Below are 23,422 nucleotides of genomic sequence, written 5' to 3'. Positions count from 1 at the left end.
TTTTCTGTGCTTGTTATTGAGCAAAATAGGTGCCAAGCAAATTGATTTTGTCACGCGATCTTTTGCTCTCCCTGTAGATAAGCTGCGACCAGATTTGTCTGGAACAGGCTCTCTTCTCCCCCAATTGAAAGCATATACAGTGGTGCTTGAGAGTTTGTGAACCCTTCAGAATTTTCTAGATATCTGCATAAATTTGACCTGAATATTTTCACATGTCCTAAAAGTAGATTAAGATAATCAAATCAAACAAATTAGTCAAATATTATTAGATTTGGTCATTTATTTATTGAGGAAAATCAAGAATTAGCAGATAATTTAAAGGTGAAATTAGACTGAGGTGTGTTCAATCAGTGACCAGTTTTATTCAAAGAACAGGGATCTATCAAAGTCTGAGCTTCACAATACATGTTTGTGGAAGTGCATCATGGCACCAACAAAAGATTTCTGAGGACCTCAGAAGAAGAGCTCTTGATGCTCATTAGCCTGGAAAAGGTTACAAAACCATCTATAAAGAGTTAGGACTCCACCAATCCACAGTCCGACAGATTGTTTACAAGAGGACGAAATTCAAGACCATTATTACCCTGCCCAGGAGGGGTTAACCAACAAAGATCACGCCAAGAGCAAGGTGCGTAAGTTGTGTGCAAGATCATAAAGGAACCCACAGTAAACTTTAAGCAACTAAATGCCTTTCTCACATTAGCTAATGTTATTGTTCACCATCAGAACAACACAGAACAACAATGGTGTGCATGATTGTGAGATGCTGCCCTCCAAAAAGAACATCACTGCCTGACAGCAGTTTGCTAAAGATCACCTGGACAAACCTGCAGGCTACTGGCACAATGTTTTGTGGACAGATGTGAACAAAATATAACTTTTTAGTTTAAATAAGAAGGTTTATGTTTGGAGAAAGAAAAGAAAAATGCATTTCCGCACAATAACCTCATCCCATCTGTGAAACACGGTGATGGTAGTATCATGGTTATGGCATGTTTTGCTGCATGTGGGCCAAGACAGCTTGTCATCATTGATGAAACAATGAATTCTGAATTATATCCGCAAATCCTAAAGGAACATGTCAGCCATCTGCCTGTCAGCTGCATCTTAAGAGAACACGGGTCATGCAGCAACACAACAACCCTAAGCACACAAGTCATTCTACCAAAGAATGGTTAAAGAAGAATAAAGTTAAAGTTTTGAAATGGCCAAACTCATGACCTTAATCTAATGGAAACGTAAGGAGTAATGGGCTAAAATTCCTCCAAGCTAATGCAAAGAACTAATCAATAATAACCAGAAATATTTAGTTGCAATAATTGCTGCACAAGGCGGTCACACTAGATATGGAAGGCAAAGGTTCATATGCCTTGGTCACTCACGGACAGGTGATATTGTATCCTTTTCTACAATAAATAAAAGACTATGTCTAGTGTTTTTGACTCATTAGTTTGATTGGGTTATCTTTATATACTAAATCTGATGCAGTTTTAGGTAAAATTTTAACAGAAATATAGAAAATTCTGAATGGCTCACAAACTTTCAAGCACCACTGTGCATGGGACCGTTGGGAGACATAACTGAATTCTCATTTAGCCGACAGCTATTGAAGGTACATATAAACATTTAGACATAGATCAGACTTAAGTTTAGATTATTTACACGCACTAAAACATGTCATATTTATCATCACCTCATCAAAGTCGGCAATAATCTCATTGAGTAAACGAAGACACTCCACTCCTTCATTGTTGGCCTCAAGTTCAACGTAGAACTCTGAGAAATTACTGATTGATGCAAACATCACAGCCACACATTCACAGGACTGATAATAGAGTTCATCATTCCTATGTTCCCGGGCCAGAAAATGAGCTGCAACATCTTTAGGAAGGATGTTGTGCAGGAGACGCCTGTTGTATGCTTGCAGCTCTTCCATATCCTCCTTTTCTCCAGTTGCCTAAATGACAAAGATTAATCAATAGAATACTTCAAAAATTCTGGTTCTAATACCCTTATACTTAGGGCTAGGATAGAAAGACAAATATACTCAAGTAGAAGAATAGTAAGCAATGTCCTAGGTACTGAGTAAACTATGTTCTGTCCTACTGCTGTATAGCCAATGTTATGCACTAGTCATATCAATTTTTGTGAACTATATTGTTATTCTGCATTAATGTGGTACTTTTATATTGATGGTCTATTCTCTGCATAGGCCATCAGTATCTGATCGCACCAAACTGATCAGCAGTAGCTCCCGTTCCAGAACTACACAACTCTATCTATTGCCTAGTGCAGGGATCAGCAACCTCCGGTAGTCCAGCTGTGGTGAAACTATGACTCCCAGCATGTACAATTGCTTGTTTGTTCTCAGATCTCCCATAGAAGCGAATAGAGCATGCTGGGAGTTGTAGTTTCAGAACAGCTGGGGTGCCTGAGGTTGCTGATCCCTGGTCTAATGGAAGGAGCTAGCTAGTGCAGTTCTGTTCCCATTAAAGGGACTCTGTCACCAGTTTCTAACCCCCCTTTTAAAACTATTGTTCTCTCCATGGTGCCCTTGTCATTACAAAGCTGTTGTTATAAGATAAATCCGCCGTGTAGTTTTGATAAAAATCGCTTTTATCTAACCTGTCAATCTTCTGGATAAGGTGCCCAGGGCGTTTCTGAAGGTCTGAATCTGCCGCTCTCCGCCGCCGCCGTTGGTGCCCAGCTCCTCCCATGGTCCTTTCAGCGCCAGCTCGATGTAATGAAATCCGCCTCCGGCTCTCCTCAGTGCCCCCTCCTCCTTTTCAAAGATCCCGCGCGTGCGCACAGGCCTGTGCCTGATGCACCCGTGCGGACTTTTAGATTCTGCCTCGTTGAGCGAAGCGCGCATTCGCGCGCGTTCGAGCATGCGCACTTCGCTCAACGAGGCAGAATCTAAAAGTCCGCACGGGCGCATCAGGCACAGGCCTGTGCGCACGCGCGGGATCTTTGAAAAGGAAGAGGGGGCACTGAGGAGAGCCGGAGGCGGCTTTCATTACATCGAGGTGGCGCTGAAAGGATCATGGGAGGAGCTGGGCACCAACGGCGGCGTCGGAGAGCGGCAGATTCAGACCTTCAGAAACGCCCTGGGCACCTTATCCAGAAGATTGACAGGTTAGATAAAAGCGATTTTTATCAAAACTACACGGCGGATTTATCTTATAACAACAGCTTTGTAATGACAAGGGCACCATGGAGAGAACAATAGTTTTAAAAGGGGGGTTAGAAACTGGTGACAGAGTCCCTTTAAAGTGAATCAGAGCAGTACTGTCCTAACCAGCTCTTTCCACTATGCAATGGATGGATCAGTGTACTTCCTCCGCCAGAGCTACTGATTGGCAGAGGTGTAGGATGTCGGATCCTCATGGATGACAGATATCCAGGAGATAGGCCATCCATATAAAAGGAGGAGAGGACAACCTCTTTAATGGATCAGAAATACAAACTTATGTAAATCTGATTTATGACAAACCAACACCAAACTAGATCCTTCCACATTTCAAGACTCGTGGAAGCAGTATGTTGTATAAGCCACGATAGCTATATTACATGGCTGAGTTTATTGGGGAAGCCATCGTGTGACACTCTACAGGTCAGCTTCCAATCAGCATTGTAAAGGCTACTGGTTGAATTTACACCCACTAGTTCAGCTACCAATATGGTGTCTTTGTGATTCTCTAATTCAAAGACGTCTAACTTTGTCTCTTTTGGGAGTTTCTGAGTAAGAGCAGATAAACTACAATTGTCAGATATATACCTGTAGTTTCCATAAGAAATCTAGACGAGCAGTGGATTCCACTTGTTGAGCATGGAGATAGAGGGCCAAAACGAAGACAGTCAAGATGACAGGAGTCACATACTTCAGGTGTATCTTATTTTCCACAAAGCTATAAGTAAAAAAACAGCCACAAAATTTTTTTTACTACCCAGCAAACAAAACAGGCCAAAACTGGACAATTGTTGTCATACTTATTTGTCATCTATCCATCTCTTCTATAAGGGAGAGAGTGACACAAATTATTTTTTTCTCATCCAATATTTTTTCCAATTGTAGATTTTTAAACTCTGTTTTCCGAATAAGATTATGGGGTGGCCATGTTGTGTAAGGTTAGCAGCATTTAGAGATATAGCTACATGGACCAAAGACATAATAAACTGGAGGGGACCTCTTAGATCTGTAAGGGGGAGTTTTCTATGCATGTTTTGTGACTTGTGTGGAGGTCATTGTGCAGGGAGGGGAGTAAATAAGCTGTTACCATCGCCTACTGTGAATGGAGGATCTTGTGTTATCTATATATAGATGTCATCTTTCACTGTATTCCTTTCTATGGTAATGGGATGACTGCTGTAAAGTGATTGTTTACAGAACAGGAGGTATCAATTTATTATGAGGCTCGGAAGCCATAGAACATTTTTTTTTTTATTACTAAAAATTGTTAAGATAACTTGATTTATAGAATAGATCATTTTGATGCCCTTTAAGGGCATATTTATATGTATCAGCTCTTGCTTTTGTTTTTTAATAACTGCAGTTTTGCTATAATCCTGAACAAAAAATGACATGTGTGGATATGCCTGGTTGTCCAAATACATTCCCAAGAGTTGTAAATGTGATGTAATAATAAATTAAGTTATACTTTTCTCCACTGCTCCTTCCAGAGTAGCATTCTGTTCCTGCAGCACTGATGTAATCTTCCACACTTTTAATATTAAGAGTTTCCTTATTGAGCATTTTAATAGGTTTAAATAAAGATATACTTTATCAGTAGTTAGAGAACCTTAAAGGGAATTTTTGGTCCGATCAGACCGCTGAATAAATTGATTATTATATCCCGAGGGCCTCTAAAGGGACTTTAGTTTTAAATCTTCCACACTGCAGCAGTTGAGTTCTTTACACACCTCAACACAGTGCAGCTAATCAGTGTCCTTAGCATTGTTGGGTGCATGACTGCTGAGGTCAGGGACTGGCTGCAGAGGCTACATGGTGTGCATGGGACGTCACCGCTGCAGCCAAGAAAAACAAACACCAGTGGGGAGGACCGGAATACGTTGCAGTTATGACTTTGGTAAATATGATAAGTATGAAGGTCACACACTACAGTTTTAATACTTACTGTACAGCACCACCTCCTGCTATCGCAACAAATATAAGTAAACCTAGAAGAAATCTGGTATTCACTTACCATTGCTCTTCTTCTTGCGTGTGATTGAAGATGCTAAAAAAAAGAAAAAGTGCATAGAATAAATTGCTAATACTGCAATGAAAAGGTGTTTTCACACAATTGTATTTTTGGTCAGTGTCTAATTTGCATCTTCCGCATTTATGTAACTTTGCAGTTTTCCAAACCCTACCCTACTGCCAATATTCGATCTACTTATATACAGCATGGAAAGACCACACAGATGACAAATAAATATTCCTCAACAAATTGTATAATACAAGCAAAAACATATAAACATAATTTTGGGTTTACTTTAATGCATTTTAATCCCTCTACATTGGAATGTATCTACATTTTTTGGGGGGGGGGGATGAAAAATGTAGCATATTAGCAAAATAGACATAACCCCACTACAACATTTCTACGTGATGAAGCAGCTCGCCAGAACTGCGGCATTTATAACCAAGGACAGAATTAAATACAGAGCTGGGAAAAACATCACGTATCATACCAGGCTGCAGGGCATGGAGCAGGTCAGGTTGGGGGATTGCACCCTCCACATTTGTGGGGTTCTAGAATTTAGATGACCAGCGATGCTGAGAATCATTGGGTCATCGTACTTGCCCTGTCCATGTTATTCCCTGCATGAAAGCACTACAGGGAACTGCAATAGAGCCCCATAAAATGGAAGGAACAGACATTAATCTAAAGTGAATGTCCAGCAGCTACACTTTTTTTTGCCATTTTTGTGGCAAAGAAAGGGACACATTTTCACACATGCCATAGCTGCTGCATAATTGGTGACTCTGAGCTTCTCGCCACTTTTCAAATGTGGCGTTAAAAAGGTACGGGGCCTAGCAAGAGGGCAGCTGCATCCCACCAGATTTGCTATAATGTAGGTATAAATAGCAAATCATAGTTGAAATCTACATCAGCTCATAGCAGGGTTAATTTAAATTTGTGGTGCACAGACTGCTGGAAGATGAGACAAATTTATTAAGGTGCTTGTGCAGTCTTAGTAAATCTGCCTCAGTAAGCTTCATTTCAGCTATAACATCAAGATCCACACATCTGGCACATCTGTGCCAATTCTATCCAAGCTGCACAGAACTCTGGCCAGCTGAAAAAGGGTTACAAGTTCCAGAAAAGAATTTCATAATTTGCAGAGCGCTCATCTGTAATGATGCATACAAAGATTACTTTACATCAAATTTACTCCAAAACTGAAGTGCCCGGAGGAATTCTGATGGAAGCAGATGATGTGAACGAGATGGTAAAATGCAAATAATGTAGAAAGTTTTTATTAAGAGAAAAGAGGGGGTCACTCCTGGTGGGCATGAGCTTGTGTTTACCTAAGTACATTGCAATTAACATATAGAATCTATGATAAACTGGTAGTTATAGCCATAGTTGCAAAGATATAGTTTACAATCATCGGCTATTTTACAACTGGCGTAAAGAAGCCACCGCATATTCTGCTACAAGTAGTAATGGCGGTACACATTTGCCTTAAAGGGGTTGTGCCAAGCTTTTAAGTTATCCCCTATCGACTATCCAAACACTGAGACCACCACCTATCACGAGAACAGGGGTCCCGTCCCCCGATCTAATGCCGCTCTATCAGAACGGGACATCTGTTCTCGTGATTGGTGGGGGTCCCAGTGGTTGGACCTCCAGCAATCAGCTAGTCATCCCCTATTCTATGGATAGCGGATAACTTAAAAACTCGGTTCAGCCCCTTTGGCCAAAACCGCTAGCCCCTAACATCTACTGGGGTAAAAAAACAGTCCACCAGGTTTGAATCTTCCTTGTCAACTTTAACAAATTCTTTAAAAAATAATAATAATAATAGTAATAAATCAGTCTGCCATAAAAAAAAAAGGATTTGAACAATGGGTCACTTTCTGATGACACATTTCCTTTAATATATAATTACTCCCTTTTTAGCGCCTAGCATGTACCGTAAATGGAGAGATAATGGGAAGTCATGAGAAGAGGATCACATACATCTTACAAGGTTAAGACTTACAGTGCATTAGCAGTCACCAGCAGGTCATAATTGTCAAACAGGACAACTTCAGGGGCTTCCACGATGATAATGTAGAGGATCTGGATGGAGAGCATGAGTGCCAGCTTCCCAATGCTGCTGATCTGTAGAAAGACGGAGCAGGCCAGCAGGCTCAGCAGTATGCTGTAGTTGAAGTACTGTCAAAAAGAAAATGGTACAGAATTTTGGCTACAATTGTCCCAGTCATCCAATTTTCTTGTTCACAGCGCTGAGACAGTTTCAGTTCTTAAAACAATACCACTTTTTTTTAGTAGACACAACCAGATATTGCAGATAGTTGTCCTTTTAACTCTTTTTCTCAAACCTTCCTACTTGCAACTGTCCTTTGTTTCTAATTGTATATCGATACTATAATACTTCATAGGATTTACTACTTTTATGTGGTCATACCTCTGGGAAATTACAAGATGGTCCATCAGAGCCGCAGGGAGCAGTTTCCATGCTTAGGTTATAGTTAAGCATTTGGAAATGGCAGGCATTGACAGAATCCCTACTGATGTTCAGTTCTTCATGCAGCACATTCAGCAAGACTCTGGTGATTACAGGCAAACTAGAAATAAAAAATGAGAGGTTGTGAGATCAAAGAGGCTGATCAGACTTCAGATGGCAGGCGGTGATATAACAGAGAATGCCCAATTAGACAGCACATTGGTCAAAGTGACTTTTTACAGAAGATTAATTTCCTATATAATCCCCACAATCCCGAGCCAAGTAGTCATGATATACAGGATACTTCAGAACCATTAGTGTTCCAAGTTGGTATATGTAGAAACGTACCATGTTGACAAAGGCTGAGATGAACACAAGTAAGATGGAGAAGATCCCAATGAAGGTGCTGTTTGTACGTGACTGGACAATCTTCCGAGACAACCGTTGCAAGACTAATGGAAAAAGCTGCAGAAAAACAAAATCATGTATGACTTCAAGAAGCACCTATTCCGTTACAGTTCTATATACGTTTCACAGCTGCTCACCTTTATGCAAGAATACACGGCACACACAAAGAGAATATTAGCCAAAATAACGAAGATACTGGTGTAGACTCCAAGCATGAGGAAGGAACTGTGTAAAAAAACAGAAAACACAAAAACAACACAATTAACTAGTCATTCTACAATTACCATCATCTCCCCAAGCTCAATCATTTGCAATTATTAGGCAATATCTCCTGCCACATTCAGTCAATTATTGAACGTGGAGCCAATTCTGAATCAAACTAAATACGATTTGTGATATTAGTTTATTGATCGATGCAGCAGCTCAATGCTGTAATTCCATTTAAGAAAACCATCAGTGTTGTAAATTGATCCTTGGTTCAGGTATCTAAATCTTGGAGGTCCCAGCTCTTGACACTTGCAGTTAGAGCCAGCAGTGCTACTTAGCCCTAAGGATAGTGTCAGACAGATGGCAACAACATGCTTTATCCTGACAGTTCTTCTTGCAGCCTCCCCTGCAGTCGCCGCACGCTTATCTGTCATATAACAGATGCAAAGGCTTAAGGTGCGCTTACAGTACATGAGCCGACTGAGCAGGCAATTATTGGGAAGGAGCCATCAGTGGAGGAAAGAGCATTTACATGCAGCAACCATCTCCACTGCTATCGCTCATCCTCATACAGATTCATTATTTCTGGGCAGCAGGCCGCTGTTTAAACGGCACCATCTGCTGCAAAGAAACAATGCTTTATGCGTTCATGTCAACGCTTATTTCTGTACCACACTTACACCGGTCTATTATCGGGAAGGAGCGTTCGTATAAATGTTCGTTCCCAAAAATCGGCCAAACAATTGTGCAGTGTAAGGGCTCTTGCACATGGCTGTTGCCCGGCTGTGCCTGTATTGTGGCCCGCAATACACGGGCACCAGCCAGTGTGCACCCTGCATCACGGATGCGTTCCTATTTACTTGAATGGGTCCGCAATCTGTAAGGTTGGTGCGAAACGGAGGCACGGAACCACCACGGAGTGCTTCCATAGGGTTTCTGTCCGTGCCTCCGCACTGCAAAAAAAGTAGTGCATGCACTACTTTTCTGCGGTGCGGACCGTCAGATGCAGATCACGGACCCAATTCAAGTGAATGAGTCCGAGTCCGCATGTGGCAGCCGTGCGGTCTGTGCATTGCGGACCGCAGTTTGCGTTCGTGTGCATGAGTCCTTAATCTGCCTTTAGGCTATGTTCACATCACAATGGTCTATTCATCAGAGTTAGTCAATAGGAGTATGCAACTGTATAGCCATGCAGGGGCATGCTTCAACCATTATAAAAGAAAAAAAAAACTTCACAGTACTGTATATATTGTTTGCTGTAGCCCACTGCACTTCCTGTACAGTAACAAAAAAGAAAAAAAATATGTATATGTGACAAAGGCCAAATGGACACCGTTTTGGCCTCTATTACGAGGATGGTGGCCTATGGCTACATTTGGCGTATTTCTTAGGAGCTGCCTCAGCAATGGTGTGAACATTTCTTTACTGGGAAGGATGATGTTGGCCGCTTGGATCTCAAAGCTCACATATACATACAACCCAACAGGTTACACAAGAGTCATTTACTATATTATACTGTCTTGCCAATGCCTATACTTAAAGGTCTGTCACCTCCAAAATCTCTTTCAAAGTATGTAGGTTATGTGCCCCAAAATGTAACCATTTTTTTCTTGTGAAAATCCGGTCCTCTAATCCTGAGATTTTTATGTAAATAAGGCTTTTGGTGCAACATAGGTGAGGCTGCTCTATTTGGCGCACCATAGCTCCACCATAACGCCGCCTAATGCCTCTCCCTCTTTCAGAGCTGGTAGTGATGATGCAGGTGCACCGAGAGTAGCCCTACCCTTGGTGCACTGAAAACCTTATTTGCCTAGAAATAAAAAAGCATTTCTCAGGATCAGGGGACAGCTTTTTCACAAGAAAGGTATGGTTATACCTTGGGGGTTGTTACCCTGCCAGGCGGTATGCTTGCTTTGAAATGGATTTTGGCAGTGACAAGACTCCCTTTAATGACCACAAATGTTTTAAAGGGGTTGTCCAGTTTTGACAACTTTGCTGCATTTAGCAAGTAAACTGAAATGTGGGAGTATAGATGCTAGGTAAAATGAAAAAAATAAATAAAATTAGATAGCATCTAAGAGGTGATTTTGCAGCAGTTCTTGACTCCAATTAAAAGGAGAGTCCCTGACTGATGCACCCTTTTATTACCTTCATGTGTCCTAATAGGGCACATGGAAAATAACAGCAAAGGTGGACTATCACTGAAAAGAGACTGTTCTGTATGAATACAATGTAGTTAGGCCGAACTGACATATCATTCCATACAGTGCGCTGCGAGCCAGTACACTCATGAGTTGTGGCCTCCACTTGCCCTCAATCTTCCTATTACTGTGCATATGGAGAAAGCTGTCAATCAACGGTGGGTGAAGTCTGCATTTCATGAATACATCAGTCTGGAGTCTAGGTTTGGCTAAACTACAGCATATTCATACATAACGGACACATGGCTAAAATCAGCGCCTGTCACTACACATGCTGCTTTCAGAGTAGATATGATGACGTATTTGACAGGTTCCCTTTAAACTGTGTCCAACACTTGTGTACTTACTGGGGAAATATGACGATTTGGATAAAACAAATGAAACAGAAGACCAGCAAGGTGCAGGCAACGTAACCTCCAAAGCGATCATCCACTTTCTTAGAATACTGCAACATATACAAAAGAGGAAGAATTAACTTTGCTTTATAAATAATACAATATACACAATCCTGAAGATAGATAGATATGAGACAGATTGATGATAGATAGAAGATTAAATACGAGATAGATAGGTAGAGCCCATAGGTTGTTGTGTGCCACATCTCCTCTAGAGTATTCTATTAGAGAACATGGTGGTGCCCGCAGAAACCTCACAGCAATACAGATTCATACTGCCAACCTGGTTTCAAGTCTAAATGCCTTTGTGCATTGTGTGCATTGAACCTTAGAAAAGGAGATGGAGTTTGTTCTATGCTCATTTCGTGATGAAAAGATCCATAAACAATGACTGTAATTGGCACACCATTTCCTAGTCATATTCCTTAGAAAAATCTTATCTATGCTCCTTGAAGTCATTTTTGTATTAGCCAAGAACAACAAGTGAGATTAGGATCATAACATTTGGTCTTTTGTTCTATGGCGGCAGTGCAATTCAATGAGGCACCACAAGAAGTTTTCAGTTAGTGGCACGCTACCTTTTTCTCAAGGTCTGGGGTTTGAAAAGTGAGGATGAACTTTTTCACATGATCTTTTCGCAATTGATCAATACTTCGAGCATCTATCGCTCTTGCCAGGAACTCATCAACTTCTTCCTCTGGATTTAGAGCTTCCTGAGTGTTCCTGCTAGAAAATACAAAGTGAGAAATAATATTAATGTAAAGTCTACATCTAGACACAACTGACCCTTCTATAACTAAATGACCAAACTGCATGACAGGTTCAAGGGCCCAACTATTATCTGCACACACAGGATAGCGGTCTCTGTGCGCTATTATACAGGTGAAACTCGAAAAATTAGAATATTGTGCAAAGTTCATTTATTTCAGTAATGCAACTTAAAAGGTGAAACCAACACATGATATAGACTCGTTACATGCAAAGTGAGATATTTCAAGTCTTTATTTGTTATAATTTGGATGATTATGGCTTATAGCTTATGAAAACCCCAAAGTCACCATTTCGAGGTACCCGTTGCTCAGGGGGTATGGACTAATTAGCTGACTAGAGTGTGACACTTTGAGCCTAGAATATTGAACCTTTTCATAAAATTCTAATTTTAAGCTGCATTAATGCAATTCCTTTTAATTAGCATTATTGAAATAAATGGACTTTTGCCCGATATTAAAATTTTTGAGTTTTACCTGTATATCACCGCCAGTGACCAATAACCAAATTAATTAAAGGGGGTTTCCTGGATTCATATATTTAAAGCTAGGATAGGTCATCAATATCTGATTGGTGGGAGTCCGACAGTGTGCACTGTGGCCTCTTCCTAGGTCACTGACTTCACGTTCATTGGTCCCGTGGCCTAGTCCCATTCAGCCTGAGCTGCTATACCAATCACAGCAGCTATACAACGTAAGGTGCTGTGATTGGTAAGCTGCGAGGAGGCCGCAGCGCTGACTGGTGCGCCACAACCTCTTCGAATAGATAATTGGCAGAGGTGCTGGGAAACAGTCCGCCCCCAATCAGATATTGATGGCCTGTCCTGAGGGTGTCAAAATCTAAGACAACCCCTTTAAGATCCTGCAATACTATATCATTTAAAAGGGTTCAAGTTTGGGCTCTAGTTCAACTTGCCCCAGAGGCTTTTTCTTTTTTCTTTTTTTTTTTTTTTTTAGAGGTGAACAGTGCAGACGCATGATCTGTATAAACAGTAATAAATACATATATTTGTTATATATATATCTTTTACTTACTTGTCCTTGCTTGATTCATCGATGCCCTATGAAAAGACAAGCATTAGGGGTTTAATCCTTTACAACCAATATTCTCTAAAGCGATTGCTTAATTATCAGTTTGCAGACATCAGACTTGCAGCTGAATGGTGGTAATACAGTACATGATTTGTAATGCAATAAGGGTTTAAAACTAACGTAATTCTTAGGCTTAAAGGGTTATTCCCATCTCAGACAATGGGGCATATCGCTAGGATATGCCCTCATTGTCTGATAGGTGCGGGTCCCACCGCTGGGACCCGCACCTACAACGACAATGAAGCGGGGAGCGTTGTGGCTGGAGGACCCCGGATTTCTGGGGGTCTGTCCACCACCAAGCGCTGCTCCCACAGAAGTGAATAGGAGCGCACTGCGCATGCGTGGCCCATGCTCCCATTCATTTCTATGGGGCAGTCAGCGCTCGGCTATTTTCGGCAGCCCCATAGAAATGAATGGAGGGCAGCTGCGCATGTGCAGTGCGCCCTCCGTTCATTTCCCGGCTCAGTTCTCATTGTAGGTGCGGGTCCTAGCGGTGGGACCCGCACCTATCAGACAATGGGGGCATATCCTAGCGATATTCCCCCATTATCTGAGATGGAAAAACCCCTTTAAGTCATGGGACATCAACGTCATTAATGGATGGATCCATGGAGGTTACAAAGGAAAGTGTTCACTGTTTCTTGGGGATTCGTTTTCCGCACTGTTAGGCTTTCACATGAGAATATTTTTCTTTCATATACATTTTTTGCTTCCATAATAAAGAATGAATGTTATTCTATTCTAGAGGGATATTCACATTGAGCCATAAAATTTATCATGTTTTTTTTAAAAACAAAAAACGTATAATTCACTACTTTCATTGTGCAGATGGACAAGTCTATGGAGTGAGTTCCGATTACACTTACAGTATGTAATTTAATTTCTTCTCTAGGACACAGCCTATTAGTATTAAGGATGTGTAATACAGATGCAATACTGATCACTTGACACTCACTAATGTAATATGATCTGCAATATGTATTACACACATTTATAAATAAGTCCTCGCCATGCGACTGCTTGATCAGACCCCTCTAATGACAAGCAGCTTAGTATATTATAGGTGAGCACCAAAAGGTCTCCTGTCCTCAGGATGCCATTTGGTCTGGAACGTCCCAGGTTACATCTGCCTCCTGCCGCACAGCTACATACACAGGAACAAAGCTTGCATCTCACATTGACTCCCATTTTTTGGGAAGGAAGAAAAGGAAGAGTAGTAAAACCATAAACTGTTGTACAGTTACCAATAGTACCAAAGTATATTCCATGTACTAGCTACAGGACAGGACGTTTATAGGGGGTGGCATTTAGTGTGGGGGTCTAAATAATATAGGCCACAATATAACCTAGCCTGGTGAATGACATTAAGCTTTACTAGTCAATTTAAAGGGGTTGTGCCACCATTACATGTTATTTTTATATAAATCTGCATGAAAAACATTAGCAAATTACTTTCTTTGACAAAAATGCACCAAGTTGTGGGATACTTTCTTTACTTACCACCCCCTAGCGTTTAAAGGGGTATTCCCATCTTAGACAATTGGGACATATCGCTAGGATATGCCCTTATTGTCTGATAGGTGCGGGTCCCACCTCTGGAACACGCATCTCTAAAACAAAGCTGGCAAAGTGGTGGCCACCACCAATCGTTTCTATTAGCCCGCCGATAATAGCCAAGCAGCGCCTAGCGATATGCCCCCATTGTCTGAGATGGGAATACCCCTATAATCTGTATAGTAATGTGGTGGTCCACTTATTGATGTGGTTGCACGTGCTCAGTTCCATCCTTCAACTGCTTCCAGCCAAGTCTACTGTTAGAAGCTGTGACAGTTAGGGCTGTTTCACATGAGCGCATGCAGTCCGTAAATCACGTGTGCGAGAGTGATCCTACGTTCTGGACACTGCTCATCTTGCATTAGCGCACAGCATTATACTCATTTATAATGCTGTGTGCCTCTGTGTGTCCTAATTGCTACACAGTCATAGTGGCAGCTTTATGTCAGTATGATCCTGTAGAAGTAAGGTCAAGCAGAGGCACACAGCATTATAAATCAGTATAATGCCGTGCGCTCCTGCAAGACAAGCAGTGCCTAGAACTGAGGATCACATTCACACGCGGAGTGCGATTTCCAGACTGCACTTGCTCATGTGAAATAGTCATTACAGGGAGAAATCTGCAGCAGAAAGGATACGGCCATTAGAAAGGACATGTTCCCTAAGCTGTGACAGGGACAGAGCTACAGCAGAAAGGACACCCCCCCTGAGCTGCTAGCTTGAAATAAATCCAGCAATGAATGTAGAGATCTCTGTATCCATGTGAGGTACAGGGCTGGTTCTTGCTTGGACTGCCATGTACTACTATATGATGTCCGATTTTAATTTCTTACATCAATCCTAGCATAACGTCTTTAAGCATGCCTTCCCTAATTAACCTACAGTTTCCCCAGAATTATAGTGTAAACCATTTCCTTTTATTTCTTAGAAATTACACATTTTCTCAAACAGAATCAGCACAGATTCCCCTGATGTTATTACTTCTTATGCAACTTCTCACTAGAAAATCCACGTTACAAATGGGCTTTACCGACTCCCTGCTTTGCATTCGATAGCGGTATGTAGCATGCTCCTGACTGGCACTAGGGCACGTCTGCACACTCTGCAAGGAGCGCAGGAAGATAACTAGAATACTGGGCCTCTGCAAGGAGGAGGGATTGTTCTTTTTCTAAAAATGCCAAAAGAGTCTTCTACAAAAATAATAATAAAATCATGGCCCATATTCGAAACTGGTCATTTGTCTGATTAGAATGAGAGGGAACAAAGCATTTATATTATTATAGTGGTATATACTCGATTACTAGGAGATCTGTTTTATTCATACCAAGGACAAATAGACACTTTAAAGGGGTCGTTTAGAATTTTTATATTGATGGACTATCCTAAATATCTCACAGACAGGGCTCTGACTCCCAGAACTTAAACCAATCAGCTGTTTTATAAAACCGCAGCACGCTCCAGAGAGTGCTGTGGCCTCCTCACAGGTTACCAAGCCTAGGGGTGTATAGTGGCTGTGCTTGGTACTGCAGCTCTGGTCCATTAATTTGGGGATGCCGGGAGTCGGATGCCCAACGATCAGATATTGATGACGTATCCTGAGGAAAGGCCATCAATATAAAATTCCCAGTCAACCCCTTTAAGAATTGTCCCAACACACTTAAACATTTTGATATATTTCTCTCCGTCAGGGTTTTGGTTTTTTTGTAATTTTTTTTTTTTTAAAATAAGGTATCTTTATAGCACTTGCACAGGCTTGGAGTAATTAGTCACGTCTAACAATAGTTTATTTATAACTCCCGATGCAGACGGTTTCCAAGCACACATCTGCTCAGAAGACGTGGTATGCTGCAGAATATCACAGGAAACAATTAAATCATGTTTCATTCTGGCCAGTCATTCAGAACTGATGTCACTTTTGGCACCGCACGTTACAAAAAAAACTGTTTGTAAACAGAAAATTGATATAAGCCAGATCTAGGGAGTCTGTCACTCCTCGAAGCTTGCTGAACCACAACTGGATACACAGCGGGTTCTACAGCATTAGCTAAAGGTGCGGCAACTGAGCAACATAACCCGTGTTCAGATTAAAGGGCATCTGGCAGCAGATATATGACACTGGCTGACCTGAAGGCATCTGTGTTGGTCCCATGTACATATGTGGTCGCATTACGGAGAAAAATGATGTTTTAATATATGCAAATGTGAAACTCGCGTTGTGAGGCTCAGCTCTCTCTGCAGCTGCACCCTCTGCACTTTGATTGACAGGGCCAGGCAGTGAAAACGTGATTATCCTTGGTCCTATAGGGCATGGCAGTTGCAGAGAGAGCAGAGCCTCTAGGTGTAATGACAACGCCCCCGTTGCTCCTAGAGGCTCATTTGCATATATTAAAACATCATTTTCAGCAATGCGGGAACATATGTACATGGGACCAACACAGATTTATTTATTTTATGCACTTATATAGCGCTACTATATTCCGCAGTGCTATACAGACATTAGCATCCAACTGTCCCCAGTGGGCTCACAATCTAAGGTCCCTATCAGTATGTCTTTGGAGTGTGGGAGGAAACCAGAGCACCCTTGGTCGGATTCGAACCTAGGACCCCAGCGCTGCTAGGCACCAATGCTAACCACGGAGCCACCGTGCTGCCCGAAGAGAGATGTCTTCAGCTGCCAGATCAGCCAGTTTCATAGGTACAAATCGGCTGACAGATGCCCTTTAACCCCCAAGCGTTGTTCTTGAGGACTGCGGCTGCTTGGAGATCAGCGCTGTTCACATAGCCTTCTCTGCTGGACTGACTGGCCAATCTATCCGGCAGGGAGTGGAAGCACACAAAGCTTATCTCCATGTAACCATGGTCTCCGAGAGTAATGTTTATTGCTGCGCTAGGTTGTATAAATGTAATGAAAATAGGTCAGATAACACACTATAAATAGATAAAATGTATACACCCTTCTGCCAATTACATCTTTATTACAAAGTTTCCTGCATACCACTAGAAACTTAAATTATGACCTTTTTCCATTATGTCTAGGAGACTATTTAATCTTAAGAACAACGGATCATCATTTATGGGCTTCAAAATTAGACCGGCATATATTTTAACAATAATGGAGTGAGGGTCTGTTCACACTTCTGTTAATACTCACGTTACTCTTTGGCTTACAGACTAGTGTAAAATGTTGTGCTATTCTATCCCATAAAACAAACCAGAAATCTAGAGGAACAAGGTAAAATCTATGAGATCTGTCAGGACTCACATCCGCTATGCTGCAAAAAATGGAACCCATGACACCAGTGTGAACATTTTTGGTGCAAGATATAGGCTGCACTTTCCCAACTTATTTTTACGTATTTCCAGGGGCTAATATATTATATACGTGACCATGCAGTGACATATTTGGTGACATGTAAGAAGAGGCTATGCTTCTTCCTAATCATATATCCCGATTACTGGTAGATTGGTACAGGGGGGAAGGATTTTTGTGGAGAACCATGAATGGGGTGGTCTGTGGCTAGCACACAGTATTTATCCATTTTAAAACTTGGATCCGAACTCTGCTTCAGTTCTGACTGGTACCTCGGAACCGAAGCCTAGTTCAGACCCCAACAGGTTTATCACTGGCCGGCATTTGTCAGAACATATATCATGAGTAGGGATGAGCGAACTCGAACTGTATAGTTCGGGTTCGTACCGAATTTTGGGGTGTCCGTGACACGGACCCGAACCCGGACATTTTCGTAAAAGTCCGGGTTCGGGTTCGGTGTTCGTCGCTTTCTTCGCGCTTTTGTGACGCTTTCTTGGCGCTTTTTGAAAGGCTGCAAAGCAGCCAATCAACAAGCGTCATACTACTTGCCCCAAGAGGCCATCACAGCCATGCCTACTATTGGCATGGCTGTGATTGGCCAGAGCACCATGTGACCCAGCCTCTATTTAAGCTGGAGTCACATAGCGCCGCCCGTCACTCTGCTCTGATTAGCGTAGGGAGAGGTTGCGGCTGCGACAGTAGGGCGAGATTAGGCAGATTAACTCCTCCAAAGGACTTGATTAACTGATCGATCTGCAGCTGTGGATCATTGAGCTGCTGATCCTCAATTGCTCACTGTTTTTAGGCTGCACAGACCGTTTGTCAGTCTCATTTTTCTGGGGTGATCGGCGGCCATTTTGTGTCTTGTGGTGCGCCAGCACAAGCTGCGACCAAGTGCATTTAACCCTCAATGGTGTGGTTGTTTTTTGGCTAAAGCCTACATCAGGGTGAAGCTGTGACACCAAGTGCATTTAACCAGCAATAGTCTGTTCATTTTTTGGCCATATACAAAATCAGGGGCAAGCTGCGCCTGTCACCAAGTGCATTTAACCCTCAATGGTGTGGTTGTTTTTTGGCTAAAGCCTACATCAGGGTGAAGCTGTCACACCAAGTGCATTTAACCAGCAATAGTCTGTTCATTTTTTGGCCATATACAAAATCAGGGGCAAGCTGCGCCTGTCACCAAGTGCATTTAACCCTCAATGGTGTGGTTGTTTTTTGGCTAAAGCCTACATCAGGGTGAAGCTGTCACACCAAGTGCATTTAACCAGCAATAGTCTGTTCATTTTTTGGCCATATACAAAATCAGGGGCAAGCTGCGCCTGTCACCAAGTGCATTTAACCCTCAATGGTGTGGTTGTTTTTTGGCTAAAGCCTACATCAGGGTGAAGCTGTCACACCAAGTGCATTTAACCAGCAATAGTCTGTTCATTTTTTGGCCATATCCCAGTCTAATTCTGTCACTAAATCCATACCGGTCACCCAGCGCCTAAATACTAGGCCTCAAATTTATATCCAGCTAAATCTGTCCCTAGTGCTGTAGCTGGGCGAGTTATTTAGTGTCCGTTCAAGCACATTTCTTGTTCTGGGTTGAAATACAATTCCCAATTTAGCAATTTCATAATTTAGTGGTTCCTGCTATATCAGAGCTATTTGAAATCTATCCCAAAAAGGGTATATAATATTGAAGGTGCACATAGGGTCATTCAGAGTAACTTCACACACACCCGCTACTGTGTATTTCCAAGTCTAATTCTGTCACTAAATCCATACCGGTGACCCAGCGCCTAAATACTAGGCCTCAAATTTAATTCCCTCTAAATCTCTCGTTACCCACCGCTGTACTGTTGTTGCTGGGCAAGATATTTAGTGTCCGTCAAAGCACATTTTTTGTTCTGGGTTGAAGTACAATTCCCAATTTAGCAATTTCATAATTTAGTGGTTTCTGCTATATCAGAGCTATTTGAAATCTATCCCAAAAAGGGTATATAATATTGAAGGTGCACATAGGGTCATTCAGAATAACTTCACACACACCCGCTACTGTGTATTTCCAAGTCTAATTCTGTCACTAAACCCATACCTGTCACCCAGCGCCTAAATACTAGGCCTCAAATTTAAATCCCTCTAAATCTCTCGTTACCGTTGTCCTGTTGTAGCTGGGAAAGTTATTTAGTGCCCGTCAAAGCACATTTTTTGTTCTGGGTTGAAGTACAATTCCCAATTTAGCAATTTCATAATTTAGTGGTTCCTGCTATATCAGAGCTATTTGAAATCTATCCCAAAAAGGGTATATAATATTGAAGGTGCACATAGGGTCATTCAGAATAACTTCACACACACCCGCTACTGTGTATTTCCAAGTCTAATTCTGTCACTAAATCCATACCGGTGACCCAGCGCCTAAATACTAGGCCTCAAATTTAATTCCCTCTAAATCTCTCGTTACCCACCGGTGTACTGTTGTTGCTGGGCAAGATATTTAGTGTCCGTCAAAGCACATTTTTTGTTCTGGGTTGAAGTACAATTCCCAATTTAGCAATTTCATAATTTAGTGGTTTCTGCTATATCAGAGCTATTTGAAATCTATCCCTAAAAGGGTATATAATATTGAAGGTGCACATAGGGTCATTCAGAATAACTTCACACACACCCGCTACTGTGTATTTCCAAGTCTAATTCTGTCACTAAACCCATACCTGTCACCCAGCGCCTAAATACTAGGCCTCAAATTTAAATCCCTCTAAATCTCTCGTTACCGTTGTCCTGTTGTAGCTGGGAAAGTTATTTAGTGCCCGTCAAAGCACATTTTTTGTTCTGGGTTGAAGTACAATTCCCAATTTAGCAATTTCATAATTTAGTGGTTCCTGCTATATCAGAGCTATTTGAAATCTATCCCAAAAAGGGTATATAATATTGAAGGTGCACATTGGGTCATTCAGAATAACTTCACACACACGCTTCTGTGCATTTCCAAGTCTAATTCTGTCACTAAATCCATACCGGTGACCCAGCGCCTAAATACTAGGCCTCAAATTTAATTCCCTCTAAATCTCTCGTTACCCACCGCTGTACTGTTGTTGCTGGGCAAGATATTTAGTGTCCGTCAAAGCACATTTTTTGTTCTGGGTTGAAGTACAATTCCCAATTTAGCAATTTCATAATTTAGTGGTTTCTGCTATATCAGAGCTATTTGAAATCTATCCCTAAAAGGGTATATAATATTGAAGGTGCACATAGGGTCATTCAGAATAACTTCACACACACCCGCTACTGTGTATTTCCAAGTCTAATTCTGTCACTAAATCCATACCGGTGACCCAGCGCCTAAATACTAGGCCTCAAATTTAATTCCCTCTAAATCTCTCGTTACCCACCGTTGTACTGTTGTTGCTGGGCAAGATATTTAGTGTCCGTCAAAGCACATTTTTTGTTCTGGGTTGAAGTACAATTCCCAATTTAGCAATTTCATAATTTAGTGGTTTCTGCTATATCAGAGCTATTTGAAATCTATCCCTAAAAGGGTATATAATATTCAAGGTGCACATTGGGTCATTCAGAATAACTTCACACACACACGCTTCTGTGCATTTCCAAGTCTAATTCTGTCACTAAATCCATACCGGTCACCCAGCGCCTAAATACTAGGCCTCAAATTTATATCCCGCTGAATTTGAATACAATACATTGGGCCAAATAATATATTTGTTGTTGTGGTGAACCATAACAATGAGAAAAACATCTAGTAAGGGACGCGGACGTGGACATGGTCGTGGTGGTGTTAGTGGACCCTCTGGTGCTGGGAGAGGACGTGGCCGTTCTGCCACATCCACACGTCCTAGTGTACCAACTACTTCAGGTCCCAGTAGCCGCCAGAATTTACAGCGATATATGGTGGGGCCCAATGCCGTTCTAAGGATGGTAAGGCCTGAGCAGGTACAGGCATTAGTCAATTGGGTGGCCGACAGTGGATCCAGCACGTTCACATTATCTCCCACCCAGTCTTCTGCAGAAAGCGCACAGATGGCGCCTGAAAACCAACCCCATCAGTCTGTCACATCACCCCCATGCATACCAGGGAAACTGTCTCAGCCTCAAGTTATGCAGCAGTCTCTTATGCTGTTTGAAGACTCCGCTGGCAGGGTTTCCCAAGGGCATCCACCTAGCCCTTCCCCAGCGGTGAAAGACATAGAATGCACTGACGCACAACCACTTATGTTTCCTGATGATGAGGACATGGGAATACCACCTCAGCATGTCTCTGATGATGACGAAACACAGGTGCCAACTGCTGCGTCTTTCTGCAGTGTGCAGACTGAACAGGAGGTCAGGGATCAAGACTGGGTGGAAGACGATGCAGGGGACGATGAGGTCCTAGACCCCACATGGAATGAAGGTCGTGCCACTGACTTTCACAGTTCGGAGGAAGAGGCAGTGGTGAGACCGAGCCAACAGCGTAGCAAAAGAGGGAGCAGTGGGCAAAAGCAGAACACCCGCCGCCAAGAGACTCCGCCTGCTACTGACCGCCGCCATCTGGGACCGAGCACCCCAAAGGCAGCTTCAAGGAGTTCCCTGGCATGGCACTTCTTCAAACAATGTGCTGACGACAAGACCCGAGTGGTTTGCACGCTGTGCCATCAGAGCCTGAAGCGAGGCATTAACGTTCTGAACCTGAGCACAACCTGCATGACCAGGCACCTGCATGCAAAGCATGAACTGCAGTGGAGTAAACACCTTAAAACCAAGGAAGTCACTCAGGCTCCCCCTGCTACCTCTTCTGCTGCTGCCGCCTCGGCCTATTCTGCTGCTGCCGCCTCGGCCTCTTCCTCCGCCTCTGGAGGAACGTTGGCACCTGCCGCCCAGCAAACAGGGGATGTACCACCAACACCACCACCACCACCTCCGTCACCAAGCGTCTCAACCATGTCACACGCCAGCGTTCAGCTCTCCATCTCACAAACATTTGATAGAAAGCGTAAATTCCCACCTAGCCACCCTCGATCCCTGGCCCTGAATGCCAGCATTTCTAAACTACTGGCCTATGAAATGCTGTCATTTAGGCTGGTGGACACAGACAGCTTCAAACAGCTCATGTCGCTTGCTGTCCCACAGTATGTTGTTCCCAGCCGGCACTACTTCTCCAAGAGAGCCGTGCCTTCCCTGCACAACCAAGTATCCGATAAAATCAAGTGTGCACTGCGCAACGCCATCTGTGGCAAGGTCCACCTAACCACAGATACGTGGACCAGTAAGCACGGCCAGGGATGCTATATCTCCCTAACTGCACACTGGGTAAATGTAGTGGCAGCTGGGCCCCAGGCGGAGAGCTGTTTGGCGCACGTCCTTCCGCCGCCAAGGATCGCAGGGCAACATTCTTTGCCTCCTGTTGCCACCTCCTCCTTCTCGGCTTCCTCCTCCTCTTCTTCCACCTGCTCATCCAGTCAGCCACACACCTTCACCACCAACTTCAGCACAGCCCGGGGTAAACGTCAGCAGGCCATTCTGAAACTCATATGTTTGGGGGACAGGCCCCACACCGCACAGGAGTTGTGGCGGGGTATAGAACAACAGACCGACGAGTGGTTGCTGCCGGTGAGCCTCAAGCCCGGCCTGGTGGTGTGTGATAATGGGCGAAATCTCGTTGCAGCTCTGGGACTAGCCAATTTGACGCACATCCCTTGCTTGGCGCATGTGCTGAATTTGGTGGTGCAGAAGTTCATTCACAACTACCCCGACATGTCAGAGCTGCTGCATAAAGTGCGGGCCGTCTGTTCGCGCTTCCGGCGTTCACATCCTGCTGCTGCTCGC

The 23,422-nt window shown here is 42.8% G+C and overlaps 1 protein-coding gene across 1 annotated transcript in view; it reads right to left on the bottom strand.

The window, feature by feature from the left end:
- The window catches only part of ADCY6 (adenylate cyclase 6), a 244,465-nt gene that overhangs the window by 11,094 nt on the left and 209,949 nt on the right, over window positions 1-23,422 (bottom strand). Inside the window, 11 exon segments of the mRNA XM_044285080.1 lie at window positions 1,694-1,957; window positions 3,779-3,908; window positions 5,205-5,237; window positions 7,213-7,388; window positions 7,642-7,761; window positions 7,763-7,801; window positions 8,029-8,145; window positions 8,226-8,313; window positions 10,844-10,941; window positions 11,470-11,617; window positions 12,694-12,719. Of these exon segments, the coding sequence (XP_044141015.1) occupies window positions 1,694-1,957; window positions 3,779-3,908; window positions 5,205-5,237; window positions 7,213-7,388; window positions 7,642-7,761; window positions 7,763-7,801; window positions 8,029-8,145; window positions 8,226-8,313; window positions 10,844-10,941; window positions 11,470-11,617; window positions 12,694-12,719 (1,239 nt within the window).

The sequence above is a fragment of the Bufo gargarizans genome, chromosome 3 (genome assembly GCF_014858855.1).
Source record: "Bufo gargarizans isolate SCDJY-AF-19 chromosome 3, ASM1485885v1, whole genome shotgun sequence".
Classification (NCBI taxonomy): domain Eukaryota; kingdom Metazoa; phylum Chordata; class Amphibia; order Anura; family Bufonidae; genus Bufo; species Bufo gargarizans.
Note: the sequence above shows the minus strand (reverse complement) of the source record. Positions and strands in the feature narration are given on the sequence as shown.